Source organism: Pyxicephalus adspersus, chromosome 3 (assembly GCF_032062135.1).
Source record: "Pyxicephalus adspersus chromosome 3, UCB_Pads_2.0, whole genome shotgun sequence".
Taxonomy (NCBI): Eukaryota; Metazoa; Chordata; class Amphibia; order Anura; family Pyxicephalidae; genus Pyxicephalus; species Pyxicephalus adspersus.
In genome coordinates this window covers 123,199,426-123,223,138 of record NC_092860.1, presented here as the reverse complement: position 1 = coordinate 123,223,138, position 23,713 = coordinate 123,199,426, and the positions used below count along the sequence as shown (strand labels likewise).

Sequence of the window (23,713 nt, the reverse complement as noted above, 5' to 3'; positions counted from 1 at the left end):
ACCCCTTTCCTCCATACCCTATCATTTTTTATTGTGGTACAAACTGTATTGTAGAAGCTTTTGTGTTTCATGATCTTTATTATTGCTTCTTCTTACTATATTATCTTATTACTATACTATATGCAAAAGGAAAGGGTAGGGTAGGGTAGAAGGGGAGGATGGTGTTGCACATTCTATGTATATTTTATATATGAATATCATATATTTTCTTCTTGACATTGCTCTAGCATCTTCAATAAACATGTTTCACCTATGCCAAAATGCTACTGTATCTGCCTTAACTAAAATGTATTTTACCATCAAAAAAACTTATCCTGAGGAACTATTATATCTGTCCTGTTTACAAACTCTTTACCACAATGATTACATGGCTGCTTTGTTAAAGTCACTTTGATTCAACTGTAACATTTCCCTTCTATCAACAGTTTGCCGAGATGTGTCTTTGTTTAAAGAATGACTGCTTAAACACGTCATTAGGGAGAGACATTTCTTCCTCTTGTCTCAAGCAGATCGGTGACCCAGCTGTGCTGTGCACTTCTCAGCATGCAAATCACTGGCTTGCACTAACATTTGTTTTCTTCAATAACCAATCATCTTCAATATAAAGATGAATGATATCTGGAGGAGTCTGAGTGCTATGAACCAGATGCTGGGTTGTGGTCACAAGGTTCTTGATGTAGGCTTTAATCCAGACACAGCAAAGAAGTTAAGCCTCTTACAGCTGTTATCATAACACGTTACATTTTGATATAAGAGACAGGAGAAGTATTGTGCATACCCTGGCTCACATCTGCAGAACCTACAATAGATGAAGTAGATCTAGAACTGTTTCATATTATCGTAATAAAACAAAACCCTTTTGCAGTACATGAAACTTGTATTTCTAATGGACATCTAATACTGATCAATTTCCTGCTGCTGGATTCCAACGCACTAGGTAATTTATTAGTTACATTGGAAAAGCTTGTATTGTTTGCCATTCTAAGAAGTACTTCTCATGCCATAGAAAGAGAACATAAACTAGTAATCCTTAGGGCTTTTGAAATCAATGACATCACCAAAAAATCAGTAATTTGAAATCTATGCCTTTTCATTAAACAGCAATAAGAAACACAAATCCAAAACTATTGCAGGTGTTTTCCAAGAAAGAGACAAATTGGCAGTAAGGATGAGCCTCTGGCATTCTCGCGAAAATTTTCTCGAACTTCTGATGAGTTTGTGAAATTTCGGCGAACCGATTTCGTGGACCCATCTGAAATTCCAGGAAATCATTACAGGAGAATATATGCAGCCCTGGGAATCTTCCAGTGTGCGATCCCTGGGCACTAGAGGTTAATTAACCTGTTGTGTCCAGGGATTGCAGTGGATTCCCAGGGCAGCATGAATGAATGCAGCTCTGGGAATCCTCGTGTCAGTGTGCGATCCCCAGCACTAAAGGGTAAATGGAGACAAGTCTCCCCATTCAAAACCTCCAGTGCTCTCTGATTGGCTGAGGAAAGGAAAATCCTGATGATGCTTGAGCGCTTACAGCCGTGGCTGCATTAATTGATCAGTTGGTTTTTTTTTAGAAAAACTTTTTTTTAAGGAAAATTCTATCGCGAATTTGCAGCAGCCGTTCTCGCCTAATATTTTGGTAAACGAGAATGTCTGAATTCGCTGTAAGATCGAGTTTAAAAATCCCGCTTGCTCATCCCTAATTGGCAGACGAACAATAACTTGTTTCACATTTTAGCCATTATGTAACATCAGAAAGGTCGTCAGGGGTAGTACTGATTTACATTTCTATAGAACTGAAGGAATAATTATACTAGCTTTTTCCAAACTAGTACTGAGGCAGCCTAAATAAAATGAATTTAAGATCAGAGGTTAGTTAACACATTGAAGATAATGAGTAGAAATGTGTAAATAATTGTAAAGTATGTACTGGTAACTCTTTCCTTTATAAACACTTTCTTTTTCACTTAAAGTTGAAAGCATGAATTTTTTTGTATTGTGCCTATAACACTGCAGTTTTCACTTTACCATCAAGCATGTGAGTAAATCATCACCACCTGTCTATAAACTGACTTTGAGTCTGATTTTTTAAAGCTCTCCAAGACTGAAAAAGATTATTACACTATCAATAGAGAACCCGGTGATCTAGCGAATCTGAAATGGATCTGGTCAAGTATTGAAAACATTTGCTAACTAAGCAAATTATATTTAAGATCTATGCCAAGTTTGCTGAATCACCCAGGTTCTCCCATGATAGTCTATATCCTCCAGTGTTGGAGAACTTTAATAAATCACGCCTATTGCATCTTTAAATATAAATAGAAGCCAGCTTCATCACCACATATGACCACATAAGAGGGAGATCATGATATTTTTGGAAAGAATAGAAAAGGTTTAACGCTTGGTCAAATATATATAGATTTCCGTGCCCCTGCTAGGGAGATTTACTCTATTTGTCCTGACAATGTCACAGACAGAAAGTGAGAAAAAAATACAAAACTTTGTTTTGTCTTTAAAGCAAGAGATAAGGGAAAAATGGCAATGGACAATCAACTTTGTAGGGTGATTAATTTGAAGAAACATTGCGATTGATAATCCAATAAAGGGTTTCTGTACCTAAAGTCTTGACTTGAAAATAAACTTATATCCCCCACCAATATACACAATCAAAGCAGCCATATTTGCAGCTCCCTTGAAATCCACGATGGGTGATCTCTTCCTTTTACTGGTTACACCGTTCTAGTTGTTTTACCACCAGGGCTGCCTACCTCCATCAATCTGCAGCCTAATTCCCCCACATTGTACCTCCTCATTTTTGGGTTTATAGGTGTAGGCCCAAAATTAGAATAATTTTACATTTGAAGCATACCTAAAGATATCTAAATGCCAAATCAAAAAATGTCACATTGCAGCTTGCCATCATGGATTAAGTGGCTACATTTAGTATAAATAATTGTAAAATCTTGCCAAATTTCCATTGTCTTTGTACATGCACTAAACTGATACATTAAACAAGTTTTTCCATTTTCCCCGCTACCTTTAGGGAATTAGAAAATAATGGCATCTTATGTGAGATGGAGATGAGGAGTGGAGGAGGGGTTAGTAGCCTAAATCAGGAAAGCAACTTGCCCTTGCCCAAGTTTGACCTCTTAGTATATGTAATGTGTTATTATTAGAATTACCAGATGAAATCAAAGGAATGTTAACATGTGAAAATCTTACCAATACAGCCACATTAAGAAGTTGCAATCCAATTTCTGGGGAGTTAGATATGCTTTAACAATCACCGAGAGGGACTCATACAACAGATCTGTATACAAACATGCAAAATGATCTTTCTTAAAGTGAAATACCTTGTTAAAATGATTTCTCTCATTGGGACCTTGCGGCGGGTTACTGTTATGCCAACCAGCCTCCTGCAAGATATCAGGGGTCTGATGTCTGGTCTGTCGTGAAACCACTAAGTAAACCCCCTCTTCGCTGGCCTGTGTGATGAAAGACAGATGTCAATGCTGCTGTTTTACTGACCCAGACAGCAACTTTCTTTTAAGTTCAAAGAGGTCAATGGAAGGGCCAATTAACCCAAAATACAAACCCGCTTATAAAGTAGAGCTATGAATAACATTTATAAGAGCTTGAAAATCTAATAAGATATGAAAGTATGTGAGATAAAGGTAAGATTGCGGGGACAGATATTTGTACTGCTGAAAGTTGGTTAGTAATCCTATTTAGATTCCACTCCTCACCATTTCCTGCAAAGAAGAATATTTTCTACTGTATATATGTGCTTTCAGACTTTGGTATCATTATATTTAAATTATTATTCCTTTGTTTTTATGTGAGGCAACTTGTGTTGTAAATCAGCCCTCTAAGCTGGAGCAGTGTAAATTCCACCTCGTGGGACACCATTAGTTGGGTAATCATTTAGAAGTAAAGGGTGTTTATTGATTATCTTAATTAATAATATATTATTCAGTGAACCACCTTTGAAATCGCATTTTAAACCTTGTTCACCAAAGGTGCCAACACATATTGTGTTCTCTGTTGCACAAGTATTACATTTAACTGATTACTTATTTCCACCATTTCTCTAGGTCAGACTAAACAAAACACAAGAATGGTTATAAAGTGGAGATGCTGGAACATTTCCAGGCTACACATCATTTGATACTGCTGCTAAAGGATTACACTATAGCTCTTTGATTGTTAGCTCTTTTGGGCAGGGTCCATTCCTCCTCTTGTGTCTTTGTTTGTATCTATCATTTGCAACCTCTATGTTTGCACTTTATCAATATAGTTTAATATTAATAATAAAACTAATATAATACTTCATAACTTTCTTTTATCAAGAGACAGTCTTACATTAAAAGTAGGCATAGATATGAGAGAGCCATTTTACCCTGCCTAAAGCTATTGAATAGACGTTTACTATAATAAAATAATATATATAATAAACAATATTAAAAAGATTTATAACAATTTAAATAATTATATCAAAATATAGTTTATATGAAAGATTACTTTTTGTCCTGATGAGAACATCATATCATTCTTTGCACAGCATGAGTACCTTGCATCAAATGTAATAAGTTATAGGCCTCTGATTAACTTTAAGCCTTTTTGGTTTGGTGTACTTTGTAAAAAATTGCTAAGGCTCTCCTGGGGACAAGACTAAAGGTTTAAGCATGTGAGCATGGCCCATTGTTATCACTGATACGGCATTGCTGTATTTTTAAATACATCAGCAGAAATAAGCCAATACAAATGTCAGTTGTTTGCAGATTCAAATAACAGTAATAACACAAGTGACCTCAAATAAAATGTTTTTTAAATTTATTCATGTATATGCAATATTTCCATAATATATATATATATTCACATATTATATATTATATTCCCATATAATAAAATGTTTTTAAATCCATTCATGTATATGCAATATTCCCATACTTGAACAAAGCTTGTATGAAAGGAATCCTGTACTCTATCTATAAGAATGAACATAGAACTGCTGCTGTACATCTCCTAGTTGCCTTTCTTCTTACCTATGAAGTTGCCTGAAAATCTTAGGTATAGGATGCACAATCACACAAAGGAGTGCTTCATGCCTGAGCAACATCTTATTAGAGCTAACCACTGTCACTTGGGAGCAGAGAAGGAGGTGCAGGATCAGTCCAATGCTAATTCCAACTTGCAGAAAGTCAATATTTACATTGGACACCAGAGCTTATTAATGGGATTGGACTATGTAATTCATCAGGGTTACTTTACCACTTCAAAATCAGAACTTTATCTCAAACACATTCATAGTCTTCGTAGACATATATGTAAAATGTAAATAGCTTTTTTATTTGTCAAGTTATAAATTGGGTTTAATTGTCCTTTAATTATAAAAACAGAATTTGTCTGACTTTGAAACAATTAGCCCAAGAAGCTTTCTGAGGATTGCACAGACTAGTTACCATTCCTTAAAAAAAGTTTTGTACCTTGTTAGGGTAATATATCTAATCTGGACATGTAGGAACTGAACCTACTTCTGAAAACCCAACAGATGTGACTTGGCACATGTGACTAAATACTGTATGAGTTCATCCAGGCCTGGTTGTATCAGCCAGCATGTTGCAAGGTGCATTTTTCTGCATGATATATGCTACATTGAAAGTAGTCCATTCAAATGTAAGGGCTGCCATTGCACCAGAATAAACCAAAATATGGGCATTCACTATTTTTTTAACCGCAGCATACCACAATGGCCAAAAGTGCATTACAGTATGTTCTGGTTCGCTGCAATGCATAAGCATCATTAACAATGGAGGACACATCAATTCACTAGCTCACATCAATATATAGAACAGACTAAGAGGTAGTTCACAAAAATGTCCACTTCTGCCACAGAGATATGACATCCATGGTAAAATAATCATCAAAAATTCAAATTACTTGTCTAAGTTTGTAAACAACTGTTGTAAATAAATCTGTGCAAGCCTCAGCCAATTCAAACCTCAATTCAGACTCCAGTAGTGATTATATATGAAAGGAAAATACACATCAATGAAAATTAGTCACAAGTAAGCAAAGAATAAAAGGTGTTAATATAGAAAAGCTGAAAAAGGAAAAAATGATAAATTAATTGAAACATTTTAAGACACTGAGAAAATGTACACAAATTATTATTATAATTATACAAGGATAGTTTAAGAATAATGCATTGCAGATCATCAATACATAGATTAGGTGAAATATGAATAATGTTAAATGAAATAAGAAAAATAGAAAACATTGCCAAGACTATTTGCAATTTATTTTCAATACTGCAATGATTATGAAGGTCAGCATTTAATTTACCTACATATGCAGTCACTAAAATCTGATATTCTGACACTTGTTACCCAGAAATGGAGAACACTTTGGACCTCATGAATAAAAAATGCCTAAAAAAACTTTTGACCCCAAACAGTGACCCGTATTAACATTATTTTTTTCAAGAAGCAATATAATGTATAAGATGTAATAAACAAAAAACCTAAAATCATAGTATTGCCAATGCTTATATCCTCTTTACTTTTACTGGCAACAATACCAAACTAAAGAACTAGTGACATGTGAAACATTTTGAAATACTGTCCCTGACAAGGCAGAGACAGTACAGAACAGTCAACCAACTGGTGGATGGGGAAAGCAACTAATGAAATAAGTCCTGTAACCTTTTAAAAAAACCCTATCAGGCTTCTAAGACCCCACTGACCTTAGTGATCTAATAATGTACAAAAAAAAAAAACAAATCATGTTTTTTCACAAAAGTTACATTTGTATGACAATGTATCCCCTAATTGATGTATGTATATTTTTTTTTTTTTGGTTTTGTGGCTTGAAATGTCATTCTGAGCTTTAACTTTTTCCCTGGTAAGCTTTCAGATCTTGAATCAGATCTTGAAGTTCATAAAAGACCTTTGGCATCAGAGCTAGAAAAAGACATTTTTAAATCAAGGTCACTGTAAAAGATAAATGATGATATGTGTAGGCACCATTAGGAGTCTATTTTTTACTGTTAGGTTATGTTTAAATAGATTAGAACAAGTTTGCATAATTCGAAATGTAGGAGACCTTCATTGAAATAAAGATGGCTAACTTTATCAAACTTTAAATTTGGTAAACTTTAAGCCTGTGAACTCTTTTTAAAGGTTTCCATATCTCTTAAAGCAGCTTTGGAGCCTTTGCAGCATGGGAAACAGCAGCAGGAACTGTATTCATTTGTCACCTAACAAATGCATTATGTCTACCACTTGAAGATTTACAATTGACTTGAAATAATCAGCCACATCTGTGTACCTAGTCCATGCACTAATGCACTCTGGCATAAGCAGAGTGATGTGAATGTAAGCAATCTATCATGAGCTGACCCTAAAAGTTTAGACAAACAAGCAAATTCAAAGACATCTCTGTTTGCCTCTGCTCTGGACTTTAAGGTGCACTGCTCCGAATCAAAGTTTATATTTGTAGCTATTTTTTTTTAAATTCTACCCTATAATTTAAGATGTCTCCTGAGGACCATGCAGCGGGAGTACCATGGTCTCTCAGCCAAAAAATAACATTTTAATAAGTTTAGACGGACTTGAAAGGGTTCAGTTTCAACTTATCCAATTTCAGAAATTAAATGTTTTGGCAAGAAGTAAAACCAAACTGCTGGTTAGTATAATATACAAGTTCATAGAAGAGATCAATCAGTGGCAAGAGCGTGCTCACAAAATGATGGTAACTAAAAAAAACATTTAATTTTAGAATAAACTTTACTTTTAGGCAGTGCATCCCACATCTTACATCATGGGGGGCTATTCTAAAAGAAAAGTTCTGCATTTCACTACTGTATGTATTCTGTATTACCACAATGGGGGGTTTGTAAATCAGCTAATAACTAATTGACAATTTTGGCACCGATTCTAAACCTGATTTTCCGATCTCCCAAATTATACAATCTATCATCTCTGCCAAACTGCTTGAAGTATAACCAAATTCAAACCTTAATTTTTCTTTAAATAGAAAATGGAATAGTGAAAACTTCAAATACTTATTTTGGTTTTCCTGCTGTGTGCTATTTGGAAGACTTCTCTTCAGCTTTCTGTCTTGTAGACACAACAAAAAGTTAGAGAATGAATCTCAAACGTGCGTAAAATACCCAGCGAGTGTTCCTATTGAAAGATTTCTTCTATATTCCATTCTGGTGAAAACTCCAAGATTTGGAATTCAATTGGCAATGGTTACCAAGATAAACAGAGAAAGTGAATCAACTACTCAACACACACCAGAAGTCCAGATCCACAAATCAAATGATGACAGGTGTTGAGGTTACTATTACCATTAGCAAAGACTGAATGGGAGCGCAGACCCTCCTGGGATACCTACGTCAGGTATTCCCGGAGGATTCGGGCTGTTCCTACTTCACATGCCCGATATTGGGCATGCACAGACCTTTCCAGGCATTTCGTGCCCAATTTCATGCATGCGTTTTATCATTATTTTAATGAAAGTTCCCTTTTAATTACCAGTGACAACATAATGGCTGAAGAAAAAAAGATGCACAAAGAAAACCAAGAAAACATGGAAATGTTTGCAAATAGAGCATCTAGTAAACTAGGGGGAAGGTTTACTTTAATTTGTAAAAGTAAAATGTGTGCAAATGATGCTGTAAATAGTCCAGATCAGTCTTCCTCTTTAAATTCCCAAACAAGTGATTAGGTGCACATAGGATTACTTTGCTTTACTTTTACTTAAATAGGATATCAGGTCTAATAAATCAAATACTGCATTTGCGTGATCCAGTTTCGTAAGAGTAAATACTGACTCTATGGGATATGTTTTTTTGTACAGTGGGTTAAATATTTATTTAATCTTATTTGCAATTAGCGGATATTTAAAACTTTGCATAAACATGTAATTATTTTTAATAAAAACATTTCTGAAATATGTTTACCTTTGTAATCAAAATGAAATAATGAGATAATAAGAATTTAAAAGTAATTTTTCATTTTTTTTTAAGGAGAAATGCACTATTAGTCATATCTACATGGAATGATCACAAGCTGATTAAACAATTTTGCATCTGCTTTATTACTGAGGTTTAGCACGCAATACAAATTGATGGGGAACTTTAACCTATGTGTGATTAAGGCTTACAGCGAGGGGATGGTTTATGTTACGGATCTCTAGCCAAACTCCCATTTAGTTAAAAAAAACATAAATTCTTCAAGGAAATCATCAAGTTGTAATTTAAGACAGTAGGCACAGCCTGAGATTTCCAGGGCACCTGGTTCATTAAAATGATAGCCAGTGCTTCACATACGGGCTAACAAAAGGTGGGAAGATGTTAAGCAGTTCATGGTCCAAAAGTAAATTGCTACAGGTTCTTACATTTCCTAAGTTTCATGCTCTCTTTTCTATTATTTATTTTTGACATGCAGAGTTCTAGCAAAGTATTTCCCGCTTTTAATTTTCCCTAAGTTTGCACCTTTTGATCCCATGGTATCTCTGTATTCAAAATTTCCCAGATCTGCACACCTGCAAAGCCAATTATTTGAAAGTTGTACTTTTCAAGTAGCTGCAAAAAACAATGAAATACTGGGGAAAAAAGGCCAGAAATCAGGCGAGAGATCTCACAGATGGGGGCTCTAAAGGGTTTCCAAATCAGCTTACTAGATTTTGCCTATAAATTTTGTAGGTTGATAGGCAGATCTAACCCCTGCCAAACATCTAACCTACAATGGGGTTAAATCCAAATGGCCCACTACACAGATCAGCTGGTAATGTTACATGACATACCAGGCTGAACATTTGATATCACATATGAGTTGTTGCCTTTTTCTTTCTTGCACAACTTCCTTTTGCCACAATACACACCTGAAACTTCATATGTATAACCAAAATGTTTAGCTTTGGGTAGGAAAGGTAAAACCTTTGTCACTTTAATTATTTTCTCTGTACCTGTGGGGAAATTCTAGCTCTTCTTGTCCCAGATGCAGAACAGCAGGAAATATTTCAAAGTGAAGAAACAAGCGCCCCTTTTGAAAGATTTCCCTTCAGCTTTTGTATTGAACATGTACTTGTAACATTGAGAACTTTCTTCACTTTACTTCTAGATGGCAATGGGCACCAGCACAAATAGAGAGTATTTCAAATTTCGAATTCTTCTCTTAACCCAAAATAAAATAAAATGTGTAAAGAAAGACCAGGATAACAGTTCCACCAAAACTGATATTAAGACATTGACAAAAGGTCCAGAGAAGGGTTCAGAGAACCTGAATGATATAGCTAACCAGAAATGAATCTGATTCAGGGAATCTATTTTAGGTTTGATGGGTCACCCAGATTGCCCCATGATAGTCTATCCTCTCCAGTCTTGGAGAGTTTTAATATTGAATTAATAATGGGTGTGTACTGCTATGATTAAAAAAATTAAACTATTATGATTTGGATTATATCTTCCTTAAAATAGAACCAATATCCTGCATTAAAAATGATGGGTTCAGCAAGTGTGTTTGAATGCATAGAAAAGATTGTGGTTTTTCATGAATTACACTGAGGATATGTTATATAGTCACGGACCCAAACAGTGCTCAACTGAGTTCTTAATGTTGACTGCTCTGAAGAAGGGGTTGTAATGTTGTTACCAAACAGTCTTTTAGTAATTAGTAGCTCTCTTAAGGCAATAGACTGACTCTGAAATTAATATGAATGTTGCAACTGCTAACTTGTCCCTATATAATTAACATGAATCACTTCCCTGATAAGAGTACAACAAAAGTATGTAAACATTGAGCTGCAATTCCACATTCCATTCCATAGCAACCAATATATATATATATATATATTTATTTATTCATATATAAGTCACACAAGGTGAAGAAAAAAAAATGTAAACTACAATGCATACTGTAGGTATAAATAAATGCCATCCTTTTATATCCAATAGTTTATGAAACGTGGAACGTGCTTTATAACCATTGCGTCTTTCCAAATCTATAACCATTCCAAATCTTTGCATATTTAAGATCAAGAATAATGAGGTGATACAGAAGAGCAAATGAAATGATTAACAGACCAGTAATATATGTTTGTAAAATACTTGTAAATGTTTATACGTGCATGTAGCATGGTTGCCTTTGTGATATATATATAAATTAACATAAAATAAATAAGTGAAATGTAAGTATATTTGTAGGAACTAAAGTAGCATCAGAATTAGTGACCAAAGCCAGGGGGACAATGAACTGCAAGTTTATCAAGAGCCCCTTTGGCTTCAATGAAGTTTATCTGCCGCATCCTCCAGGTCATTCTATATGTCATTTTACAACACGGGTTCGAATGAAAGATTTAAATTGCTGGGACACTGTGCTCCAACATATTCCAGATCCCAGAAGCCCTGCACAAGGATTTTGTTCTTACTCTGATGTAACTTGAAGACATCTGTGCTCAGTATACCTGGTAGGAAATGATTTATCAAGTGGAGAGAAAACTCTCCAATTCTAAAGTTACATTGTACGGCTAATTCATTATCATGTCCAAAAGTACATACAAATTCTTGCTATTGTTATTAGAGCATTCATAGCCTTGCAGGTTTTCCAAGAAATCTTATAAGTGTGAATTCACCTCATCCAGGACACCCAGGAACACTTATTTAATGTTATACAATACAATCTAACAATATAAATGGGCATCAGATCCAGTGGTTTTGGCAAATCCAGGAAGACCCTGATCCTAGGAACATTGTCTACATATTTTGAACCCTGACCTGCCCAAACCCACCGCTCTACCGTTCAGCAATCCAATCCTGGTGCTTCTAGACCAGATCATTTAATAATTTGGTGGATATTCATTTTAGCAAGGGCAAGGCTTAATGCTTAGGACTAGTAGCTCCCCAGTTGCACCAAGTCTACTTAGAGGATTTATTAGTTGCCTGTGCGAACTATTTATGCCAACTCCTTATGGGTATTGTTATTTTAAATACATAATTCACATAATATGTGCACTTACAATGCAATCCTAAACCAAACATTTAACATGCAACTGCTACTTTCCAATAATGTAGGTCCATGTATAGTTGGTGGCATCAATTTACAATTAATATTTTTTTTAATTATTAGACAACAACCTGTAATACATATTTAAGTCGGTTTATTACACGTAGCCAGTTTAATGTATGTTTATGTTACTGTTTTAGCTTATGACACTGAATTAGATAGTTAGGTATCCAAACCATATCTAAAAAAGATCCATTCCCTATCTAAAATATGGGAACATCAAACCTTGTAAAGGTTTGCAGCATGTCAACAGTCTCAAACATCTCCTGCAGCACTGCCTATAATAAAAACCAGTTTAACAACATATCATGGTAAATATTGTAGGTGCATAAAGAGTTCAAAAAGTTTTATTCCATCACTTTAGCATACAAAACTTTATTGTACTTATAAATGACTAAAAGCAAAACCTCATTAGAAGCTTAGCCTAAAATCCCTCATACATTCCATTTTTTACTACATTAAAATACATTACTACTTTATGTGAATGTAACAGCACAGAAGTGACATGTCTGAAATCCCACAGCTATGAAAATCTCCCAAAGCAAAGCATGATTCCTATATAAACTCCCCCAGCGGCTGCACAGTCTTTGTGGCCTTTTGGTAACCCCAGTGACTCTGCAAAGAGGCACCACATATAAGCTGCATAATCACTTTCAGGTGTTGTACTCTACAAATTACAAATGCCTTCTTGGCAACTTGTCAGAGACTGCTGGAGTCAATGGTGAGCAGAATAAATGGCTGTGATGGCAGTGATAGATATTACCAGAGAGCCCCACTGGGCCTGCTTTATGTCGCTGCCTGGACAGCTTTCATGAAAGTAGGAATTTTATAATTGCATAGCTCAGTATGTGTCAGAAGACCAGGTCCCAATGGTTTTCCAGTTTTCATTTCTCTCCTATACTTGGCAGAGTTTATGTTTTAAATGTCTTATATTAAATATGAAGTCTGGATCCTAAAGCCAGGATAACAGTAAGATTAGCTTGCAATATGAAAATATAGATATATAGAAGGAGACAAAGCTGCTCAAGTGAAGTGAAGTGAAGTTGTTTGAAAAGTCCAATATCATAAAAATCTCTGATGTCAACAACTTAACTGATCATTCAATATCTTTGGATCATCAGGAAACAAAAGCTGGTATTGACAAAATACTTATATGTCATTAAACTACTGTTCTGGAACCCCATTGGAATGACCCGATTTCCTGCACTGCAACAAATGTTATCAGTACTTAGGATTTCATATTTAAAGTGAGAAAAAAATTAAAATAGAAAAACCTACCGCCTCTGACCTTACAATCTCTCCGATTCTTTGTTGCTTTGGGGAATTTCATTGACCAAGCCATTAAATTGCTTTCTACCAACTCTCTGACACAGAGACATGAAAGAAGAGCTTTTCTGAACACTAAAACTGCAGCTACAGCCCCAATGATGGATTAGTATTAAAATATTAAAAACGAATCTCAGACAAGAAGACTGTGGCCCTGATTTAATAAAGTTCTTCAAGGCTGGAGAGAATACACTTTATTCAGGGAAGCCAGGTAATCCAGCAAACCTGGAATGGATTTCCTAAAAGTCATTAGCTTTTTGTTAGCAAATGTAATCCTGGATCAGATCCATTCCAGGTTTGCTGTTATCACCCAGCCCTACTGATGAAAGTGTACCCCTCTCCAATCTTGGAGAAATTTAAAAAATCAGGGCCTATGTTTCCAGAAAAGCTATAAAAAAAGGAACACTGAATTAATTAGAAGTCATTTTAGTCCTCCACCCTGTCCTGATTATAGAAAAGTTGGGGCGACTAATCTCTATGAACAATGAAAACCATTAAAACCAGCCAACATGACATGCAGCAGAGCATGAGAAGAACCTCCATCCAGGAAAAACTACAAACTTAAGACAAAAGAAAACACAAACACACACCCACTATCGTGAGATACTTCAACAGACTGTATGAGGGTCATTCTAATCCTGCCAAATGCTAAGAAATCAAAATCTGACATAAAAAAGTCTTAGATATAACTGATGAGTTGAGCAGATGGTTTTATTACACAAAATGATTCAATGCAGATTTTGCAGAAAATAGAGGGGTGGTATTAGAGATCTGTAATGCATTAACACAATTACATTATACAATGTAAAAGGAGGGACTTTATTCTTTTACTCTATATATCAGCATGTAGTATTTTTATATTGCATGCTACATTCACTTCAGGATATTCAGAAATTGGAGCTACAACAATGTTAAGGCAAAATTATGGTTGTTATTTACTGAAATATGGGGCTAATAAAAAAAACAATATATACTTATATACACGATAGTCTAGTGCTGATAATAAATTAGGAGCCCAGGTGTAGGTATGTCACCACTTTAAGGTCCCCAGAGTTTCAGTATGTTGTTATTCTAGGACCCTTAACTGATATGGTTGATATTCCATCCAGGAGATTAAATATGGTTCCCAAAATCTGGGGTTGGACTTCTACTTGCAATATGGAAAAACTGATCAAGTATCGAACATTTTTATTCAGCAAATTAACTTTTAGCCTGAAGCTCACTAATACGTTCTGATCTTTAGTGCTATGTACAATGTAAAATTATTATTACAAGCAATAAAGTATAGGACATTCAAAAGAAAACCTGTAAAAACAAACAAAAAAAAAAGTTCATATAATACATTTTTCTGGTCACCTGAATGCGCTTTTGGCTGCTACACATATATGACCCTTCCGGTGGGTTAAATACTTCCTTTCTTTAATGTATAACATGGTTACTTTCACCAGCTTGCATATGCTTCAGTGGTTTATGGCCTGGCTGGAGTAACCAGTATAATGGTGTAGCAAGAATTCCACACATCCCTGGGGAATATATGCAGTGGCCAGGGAGCAGCAAATCTTTAAAGTTTCAACACAAAGACCAGAAAAGTAAGTATAATAATACTTACATTTCTAGATACACTATACACTGTGATGACAAAAACATGACCTACCTAAAAAAAAAGCTACGTTGTGATATTGTTTACCAATTTTCCTTGGCAATTTTTTTTAATTTCTTTTTAATTCACTTTCAGAAACCAGTTTGATAAACTGTTATCAGATAATTGGAGTCTTACTAACCTGTATTAGCTGGGCTGCAATCTCTGGTGTTCCGTTACGGACATCATGACCATTGATAGCTAGAACACGATCATTCTCTTGCAGGTAACCATCTCGAGCAGCAACACCTCCTTCCAGTAGATTAAAAATAAATATTCCTGGCTCATCTCGTTTACGGACCAGTTTTATCCCAAGCTGCACATCTTGACTACTTTTACTCAGCACAACATGAATGCTGTCATCCCGGGGGGTATGTGGCTCTGTACTGATGCCATTGCTCCTACATTTGTATCTTTGCTCCCTGAGAACTGTGAGCTTCAATACCTGGCAGGGTTGTCTGAGAACGGAAAGTGCATAAGTGTGAGGAACATTGCTGATGTCGATGCCATTGACCTACAAAACATAAGATCATCAGAAAAATTAATAAATATATTATTGTAAGAAAGGCCAATTTAAAAGAATTTTTTTCTGAGCCTGCTAGCTTCTACAAAGCCAAAGTGTAACTACAGAAAAGAAGAATCTTTTTAGCATGGAAGAATGTATATATTGTAATGGAAAACAAGAACTTGTAAGGATTATTGTAGGGCAGCATTAGGTGGACTGGTCACCAAACTACACACAGAACTGGGGCATTCAGTGATATTTTATCCTTGAAATATAAGAGGGTAATAAAAACAAAGGGAAATCTGAAGCTTTCAAGTCAAGTCATTGATTATTATCCTTTTCACTATCAGAGTTTACATTAGGTCAAAGTGGTTTGTGAAGGCCTTGTAATGTTTTAGTGTTCTCCTAAAGGCCTGTGAACTCAAAAGTGTTGGCCTGTGTGCCAGATTGGAAATGTCACCGTATATGTATATATTTCATTTCCTATAGCACAAATGAAGGTTAGCTGAAGAGCGAGAAAAAAAACATATGCAGAACAGATCTGTAATACAAACATATATATTTCATAAGCTTTATTCCTTCAAAGCTTATCTCCAGGATAGAAAGTATCGCAAATAAGTGCAAGAGGTTTGGGACATTTTTTTACCGAGATGTAGAGCTGAAAGCAGTGATATTGAGAGCCGAGTGTGCAAACTTAGTGGCCTGTTGTTCTTTTGGCTGCTTTGTTGGAATAATACTTGGCTATATATACGTAGAAGTACGGTGTGGCTAAAACATACATTAAAACCTTTCACCCTTTATTGTTTATATATCCTACCTGCCTTTGACAAAAAATTTTCATCTGTGTAAAAAAAAAAAAAATCACAGTTGTTGCTTCAGCATTTCATTTGTCACTGTAGTCTTCCTGATTTGTTTGCACTGCAGTTAAAGCCTTTTTATTTTCTCTCCATATATACAAAAAACATTAATATTTAAAGAGCACCACAATACGTCCATGGTGGTAAAAACTGAATCCGAAACCCACAGCCTCCTGCGATAGTTATGTCACACATCCCAGGAGGCTGTGGCCGGCTTCTGTGCATGCTCGAGGTCGGGCATGCGTCATCAGAGGCTTAACCAGTATGTAAAAAAAAAAAGGGATGACCTCAAGCATACGCAGTGAGATCTTGCACCGTGTAAGGTTGGGTGAAGTAGGGAGAAGGCAGAAAAAGAAGGTATAGGATGGCCACACCTGCTGTTCAGTCCGCACCAGAAAGAAGAAGGAATCCGGGATGGCGCAGGCCCTACTGGAATCAGATCGAAGAGGATTCAGGGCTGCTTTAAGTTCAGCACATTTCAGCAGGCGCAGTATACATGAAAATATAAAACTCATTTATATAACCCATTGAGGTACTGAAAGGTATCTGGGAAGGTTTGCAATATATGTGTCTGGGTAGGTTCACATTTAAGCAAATCTTCTGCTTTGGCCTACATGGACAAAGCACATAATCTCGCTGAGCATAGTCTAATGTGTATATTGCAGTTTCCAATTTGGTTTTACTTACATTTTGCAGCACCGGGCTAAAAAAATACTGGTCTGGATTTTTCTCTTGATTTTATACTTTGTTTTTTTTGTCTTTTATAAGATTTAAATTTCATGCGTTTATAATACGTTCTTTTAAATTCATAACTTCACTTTTTATAGGTTATAAAGGTTATATGTTTATAATACTTTTTTTTTTTACACAAATGTAGAAAATGGCCCCTAAATTGCCCCAAATAACGATGTTCATTTTCTTGACAATAACCAGTTAAGCATTACACAACTTTTAACTCACCTGCCCCCATGCTGTCATACTTTCCACATGTATAAAATGAGCTAAGTCTTTATTTCTCAGATGACTATATCATAGAAAGTCTGAGTAGTCAGCAAATATGGAAAAGATACAAAGCCACTCATGCCTTGCATACTAGAATGATTAGGAGAAGGTTTTATATGGTTTAAAATCCCATGGAGAAAATGATGAAATATGATAAAATATGACATATTTCAGGATACCCACATGAACCTTATTTTCTTCTTTAGTGACTTAGTCTTTTTGCCAAGTATAAAGGCAAATTGCCAAGCTTTTGTTTGGAATGCTTGCATAAAAAATGTGGGTTCCTTGCATTAAAATGCATTTTATGTAGTGGTAACATATGCATGGATTTAGTTTTCAACCCATACAAAGTGTAACTAAAATGAACAGGAGCACCAACATGTGGAGTGGAGGGGACTTCACCTTCTCAAAAAAGGTTTTAGGTCTCACTTTTATGTTGAATAATTAGTAAAAGTTGTATACTATCAGTCTTACCCAAGAAGAAAAAAGACAGTCCTTACATGTAGTGGTTGCATTCAATACATAATTAGTCACTAAATTTTCACCCGATCAATCTCTCAATGAAACCTAAACTCCAGTCACCACCTTAAAGTACCCTTAAAGCTCCCACTCACTCCCCATGTAGTGTCCTTAAGTACTTTTTTTTATCTTGACCCTGCATTGTATATTCCCTCTCCTTAGTCCATTGGATGTCATTAATGATTTGCATGTAATATATGCAAATCATTACATGCAAAATGACTTTTCCAATAGTTTTCCAATACAAACATGCAACGTTGTATTTATCTCAATTTCTATGTAATAAAAACCACATGTCAGGGAATGCTGGGATATGTAGTCAGTCAGCTGCTTTGCAGCTGCATGATAGCTAAACCTTGTCCTTAGAATTTATAAATGAAGAAACATTAAAGGCATCAACAGATCTTAAGATCAGAGAAGGATGTTGAGCATCTTGCTGGGCTGATTGCCTGGAGCTAGGACCAGTATAAATAAAACCAGCATTTGTATTGATTCTATGTGTACACCACACACTGACTTCATACAAATTTGTATTCTTTCTATCCCCCCTCCCCAGAGTTTCAATGACCAGATGTATACACAAAGGCATGATAGTATTTCAACAAGTTAAACAATACAAGGGGCTTAGAAGAAGACACATAGCTAAAGAAAAAAGAAATCCAACAATGTAAATCACTAAAAAAACACTAAATCATTGTTAACAAACAACACACCCCAGCACTCCCCGAAAAAAAAATAATTCCCTGCGGTAGTTTATGTCTGCACCTTCTCTAAAAGGCAATAATAATAATAATAAAATGGAACAATAATACTAATGCTTCTAAAAGGCAACAATATGGTTACTCTTTTGCAGCTACATTCAATTTTTTATTTATTGCATATTTCTGAAAGCTCATTTGGACAGCATCATGTGATCTTTGGCTTTGTTATAGAATTGGGTATTTGGAGTGCCCTGATGGGGCCAGCCTTTTGCTGCTGGATTAATTTATTGATTTTATATTTTTGGGAATCCATACAGACAGCACCATGGAATTTATGTACAGAAGTTGTAAAACCAGAATATCTTGAGACTGGTGTCATTAACAATCAAAAAAGCCAGCATATCAGTCAACGTACCTGAAACTAGACAAAACTAAATTATAAAGTCCAGTTATGGTCCTCCAATAGGTAAAGTTATGGTAAGAGATTTGGAGCATTTAACAATGTCAGTGTTAGAAAGACACCCTTATCTTTGCTGTGATGTCTAACTGTGTGTTTGTAGTACAAATTTGTTTATTATTTGTAAGAAAGATAAAAAGATAAAAAGTTTGTCTTTTTTAGATAGCTGCCAGACAAAGATATTGCAAAAATAGGGACCTACTTACTAAAACTCAGACTCTGCCCTTCCAGGCTGATGAAAACTGTATGAAATTGGCATAGATTGCATTCACACAAATGTGGCCTATTGATCATGTAAAAGTTGTTGGGTGTGGAATTTTCTGGAGTGGGTCTGTATTAATATTATGACTATGCTGAACTGATTTTGTTTTCAAATTGAAGAGGTGGATGAATAAATAATGCAGGAACTATTAAAGAACCCTCCAAAAAGTTTACAGGACATGTAATGTAAAGCAGTGTTTTGTTTCTTTATGATGATGATGAATATTAGCATGTATTTATATGGCACCAATGGCAAAAGGTACAAAATTAAACTCACCTTTAAGATCATGTCTCCGGGAAGGAGCCTCCCATCTCGAGCAATGACCCCATCCTGATAAATATGTTGTATGATGATTTGGGTCAGAGGTGTGTCATTTCCACCCACAATCCTAATTCCAAGACATTCATTGGGATCAGAGCGATTGATTTTAATACAGGTTATCTCTCCATCAGGAATAAGGTGTGACAGATTTGGTAGCACTGGGAAACATAAATAAAAGGTAATGTTAAATCAGAAGGACTTTCCTAAATATAGAAAAATCAATTTTATTTTATTAATGCAGCCTTTGATTCATTATTGTACAGCACACAGTTCCAGAAGGCTTTGTCTTTGCCTGTATCTTTCATGAAACAGTGCAGCTTTGCCCTAAAGTTCTTTTTGGAAACAAATGCTTTTTCTGGCTCACCTTCCATGCCATTTTAATTTGTACAATCTCCTTCTAATTGTAGATGCATGCACCTGGACACCAAGTGTTGCAAGAGTTACTTGCAAAGTCAAAGATATAATTGTGGGTTTCTTAGAGGCTTCTAAAAACATCTCCATAATAAACCTATTGTTTAGGGTCTGATCTGTTTTAATCAGAAAGGGATCTGTTTATAAAACTTTTCAATCAAGATATATTCTACTTGCACCCAAAATGTTTACATTTTTCAATTTAGATTCAGTTAGATAATGGGCGAATACATTTTTGTGGTTGTATTATCAAATCTAATCCAATGTAAAAAATAAATGAATGATCTGTAAAAGGTTTATTGTCGATGTAAACATTAATAAATAGCCCCCTTACATGATATTATAGGTGTATAAAAATGCAGTAACTTATCGCTGTGTATGGGGATCGTATGACCCTCTATTAATAGTATTAACATGTACATTGCCCCAACATACTACGCATTGCTTTACAAAGTCCATAGTCATGTTACTAAGTTGTCCCTAAAGTGGTTTACAATCTAATGTCCCCACCATAGTCATATGTCACTACCAGAGTCAAAGGTCAATTTGGGGGAAAACCAATTAACCTATCTGCATGTTTTACCAAACAAACATGAATGTATTTCTTCATTTGCAATAATGATTATATAGGACAATTGTCAGTCATTATGACAGCAATTCTTTCTCGTTCTCCAGACATTGTGAATGTCAACATACACAAAACACAGAAGTAAATCACATACATGATCATGTAATCTGTGAACAAGCAATGTGTATGTGACATTATTCTATACACATAAAGCCCCTCAAAAACAGTAAAAACAGTACAGGTGGCTTGTGTCCAATGGTGGTATTCTGTAATCGTGTAATGAAGTGAGGTCAGTACACCAGAATCAGATTCCTTCCTTTATATATTGAGACAAGAGGAATATGAAGGAGACTGAGGTTTTTAAGGAAAACACTGACCCCTGTTCTGAGGGGCCACATCAATGAGAAAGGCACAAAGCATAGTAACCCAAAATAACAAATCACAGCTAGATTTCATTGCCTAAACTGATAAAATGTAAAATATGTTTGTTCTGGGTTGCTTTGCTTTGAACTCCACAACTGTTTGCTGCACAGCCTTGTGATGTAAACAACTGAAAATCTGCTTTGAGTTAACAGATAGCATGACAGTGCCTCCAGTCAGGTATTTAACAACTCCCAGCTTAGTATATTGAAGTGGTAATGGTGGGGTGTTGATCTAGCTTAACTACGACCCCTTGCATATTGATCACTTGGCCACAAAAGATGGGCAAGTAAAAGCTGCTGGTAAGGGCAGAATTAAAGTGAAAATGTTGTGTTACCCTTCATTGGACAAAACAAAAATTCAAATTTAGGTAACATATATTTGTAATTCTTTACAATGTGGGTGTTCAGTTCCACCCGTTGTGGGCAAAGGTCTGCATACATTTAATTTTTTTAAAATTTAGTAAGGTATTGCTTACAAAAACCTGTCCTGTAAATGGTCCTCAAGGACTACAGTTGGGCAGGGCTGCTTTAAAACATGAAGAATGTTACAATATTAAGGGAACAAGCTGATTACTATCAGTCAGCCAGCATAAGGATGTCCACACTCGGATGCGTTTAGTTTTAGAGAATCTGAGAAATATGACCAAAAGGTCTGTCTGTATTGTTTAACATTACAGTAACTTTAAGCATAGGTCAGCTTTAAAGAATTCTTCATTGTAGTAAAAAATAACCTTTATTTTTCAATGTAGGTGAAATAGAAAGCAATGCCAAAGCAGAACACACTCTCATGTTGCCAACGTCATCTTCCCAGGGTTAAAAAATAGTGATGAGAATAGAATTAAATGTAAAAGGTAGAACGAGAGAATGTAAACTTTCAATAATGAGGCCTTTTTTATGTTATTAAACATGTTTCTGACGTGCAATAAAGAATGTAGACAATATTTCAAACCTATACAATCTTCTGTGATATTTGCATTTTGCAGGCTTGCTCGCTCTCGGTCTGCGGAGTGTATGACGGCACTTCCGCTTTTTGTTCTTCGTAGGACGCTGAGTGCTCGGTTCAACTTTTTAAATGACAGACTTCTAACTGTGGAACGCTCAAAGTTACGACCTGCAGGAAAATAAAGAAATGCTGATATTTATATTAGGAAACTTTGTGTACATGAAGCTGAAAAAAATTCCAGCTTAAATCTGCTCAAATTTATTTAAATTAAAATCCATATGTATGTATAATGTTGCAGGGGGTTCCATAGCAAAATTCAATTTGGCCACCCAGCTGACACTCTCTAGTCTCTATATGTGTAATTCACCCTAAAGCAGACCTCCCAATCTTTTGTACAATAGTACATCTCGTTTTTTTTTCTCTTTGCAGTGGTAGGTTTGTGACTGGTCACGTCACAAGTACATGGGCTGCCAAATCTGGCACACGCACAGTTTGGTGGTGGTGGATGTTATAATATTCAATATGTAATAAAATTCAATACCGTAAATTAGTAGCACTGTACATTAAAGGTGATTAAACATGGCAGATGTAATATACTGGTATTCAAACAATAAAGTTGAAGAGAGACGACTATAACTTACTCCTGTTCCGGTTTATTCTGAAATGTTCTTCAGATCCGCTTCCCAGATGGCTGTCTCCTGTGGGTGAGCTATATACAGGGTTGTCCTGACCTGCTTCATCATTTACTAAGGCTGCAGCTGCAGAAGCAGATGATAGTTCAGGTGACACTGCTGCTATGGTTAAGTCTAATGAAGAGCTGCAGTCCGGGGAACCATCCTGTGAACGTCTTTTGCGCTCTTTGGTAAGGCCATAGTGTGATGCACCTTTACACCTATAGGTAAATATAAAAAGAAAATCAGTCTGCTTTAGTGCCTACAGTTCAACTAAATCAATTAAAAATATCTGTAATATCAGAAAAAACTAATATGACACTTAGTGATACACAAAACGTTAGCATGCAATATACATGTGGAGTATGCAGAGTTTTCACCCTTCTGCTCCAACACTACCCCTATTAATCCTGATTGCTAACATGCTTATTTTCTGAGAGGTCCCATGTTTCATCCTGCACTGATTCTGAGCAGTGTGTTCCATTCTTCCAGCATTTTTTCCTCTATGAAACCTTGCTTACACATATACCACAAAATGAATGGGATACTGCACCCTTTACACAGCAAGTTCACAAATCAAGTTACAAAAATATATAATTCTATCTTAAAGATGTATGAGAACCCTGTTTTTTTTTTTATAAGGTGAATAAAGTCCTTTTTATTTGGAAGCCAAACTTCTTTGTCTTAGTCTGACTCTTTCTTAAATTCATACTTGGCTACAATAATTTATACCTATCATACCTGCGTAGAGTTCTGCACTGAAAGAAATATGGACGTGTGCCATTTCTATCGTACTTTGAAGATTGGTAGTTTCCTGTCATACTGTTCTAATAGTTTCAGTACTTTAATTTACTTACCTGAAACAATCATGCAGCAAGAAAAGCCAGAAATGCAGATCTACCCCTGATTTATTAAAGCTCTCCAAGACTGGAGAAGATAGACTAACATGGGTGAACCTGGGTGAACCAATAAACCTGGGATAGATTTTTTTTTGCTATTGTTTAGCAAATATTTTTAATCATGAACCAGATCCATTTTAGGTTT

General features: G+C 35.6%; 1 protein-coding gene across 4 annotated transcripts in view; it reads right to left on the bottom strand.

Moving 5' to 3' along the window:
* Positions 1-23,713, bottom strand: part of LNX1 (ligand of numb-protein X 1) — a 118,472-nt gene that overhangs the window by 36,570 nt on the left and 58,189 nt on the right. For 3 of the 4 annotated variants that reach the window (XM_072406237.1, XM_072406238.1, XM_072406241.1), the window contains 5 exons: positions 22,640-22,890; positions 22,005-22,166; positions 19,610-19,812; positions 15,173-15,544; positions 3,348-3,479 (listed from right to left, as the gene is read on the bottom strand). In XM_072406237.1, the coding sequence (XP_072262338.1) occupies positions 3,348-3,479; positions 15,173-15,544; positions 19,610-19,812; positions 22,005-22,166; positions 22,640-22,890 (1,120 nt within the window). The remainder of the gene's footprint in view (positions 1-3,347; positions 3,480-15,172; positions 15,545-19,609; positions 19,813-22,004; positions 22,167-22,639; positions 22,891-23,713) is intronic. The other variant, XM_072406240.1, reaches the window with a different exon arrangement.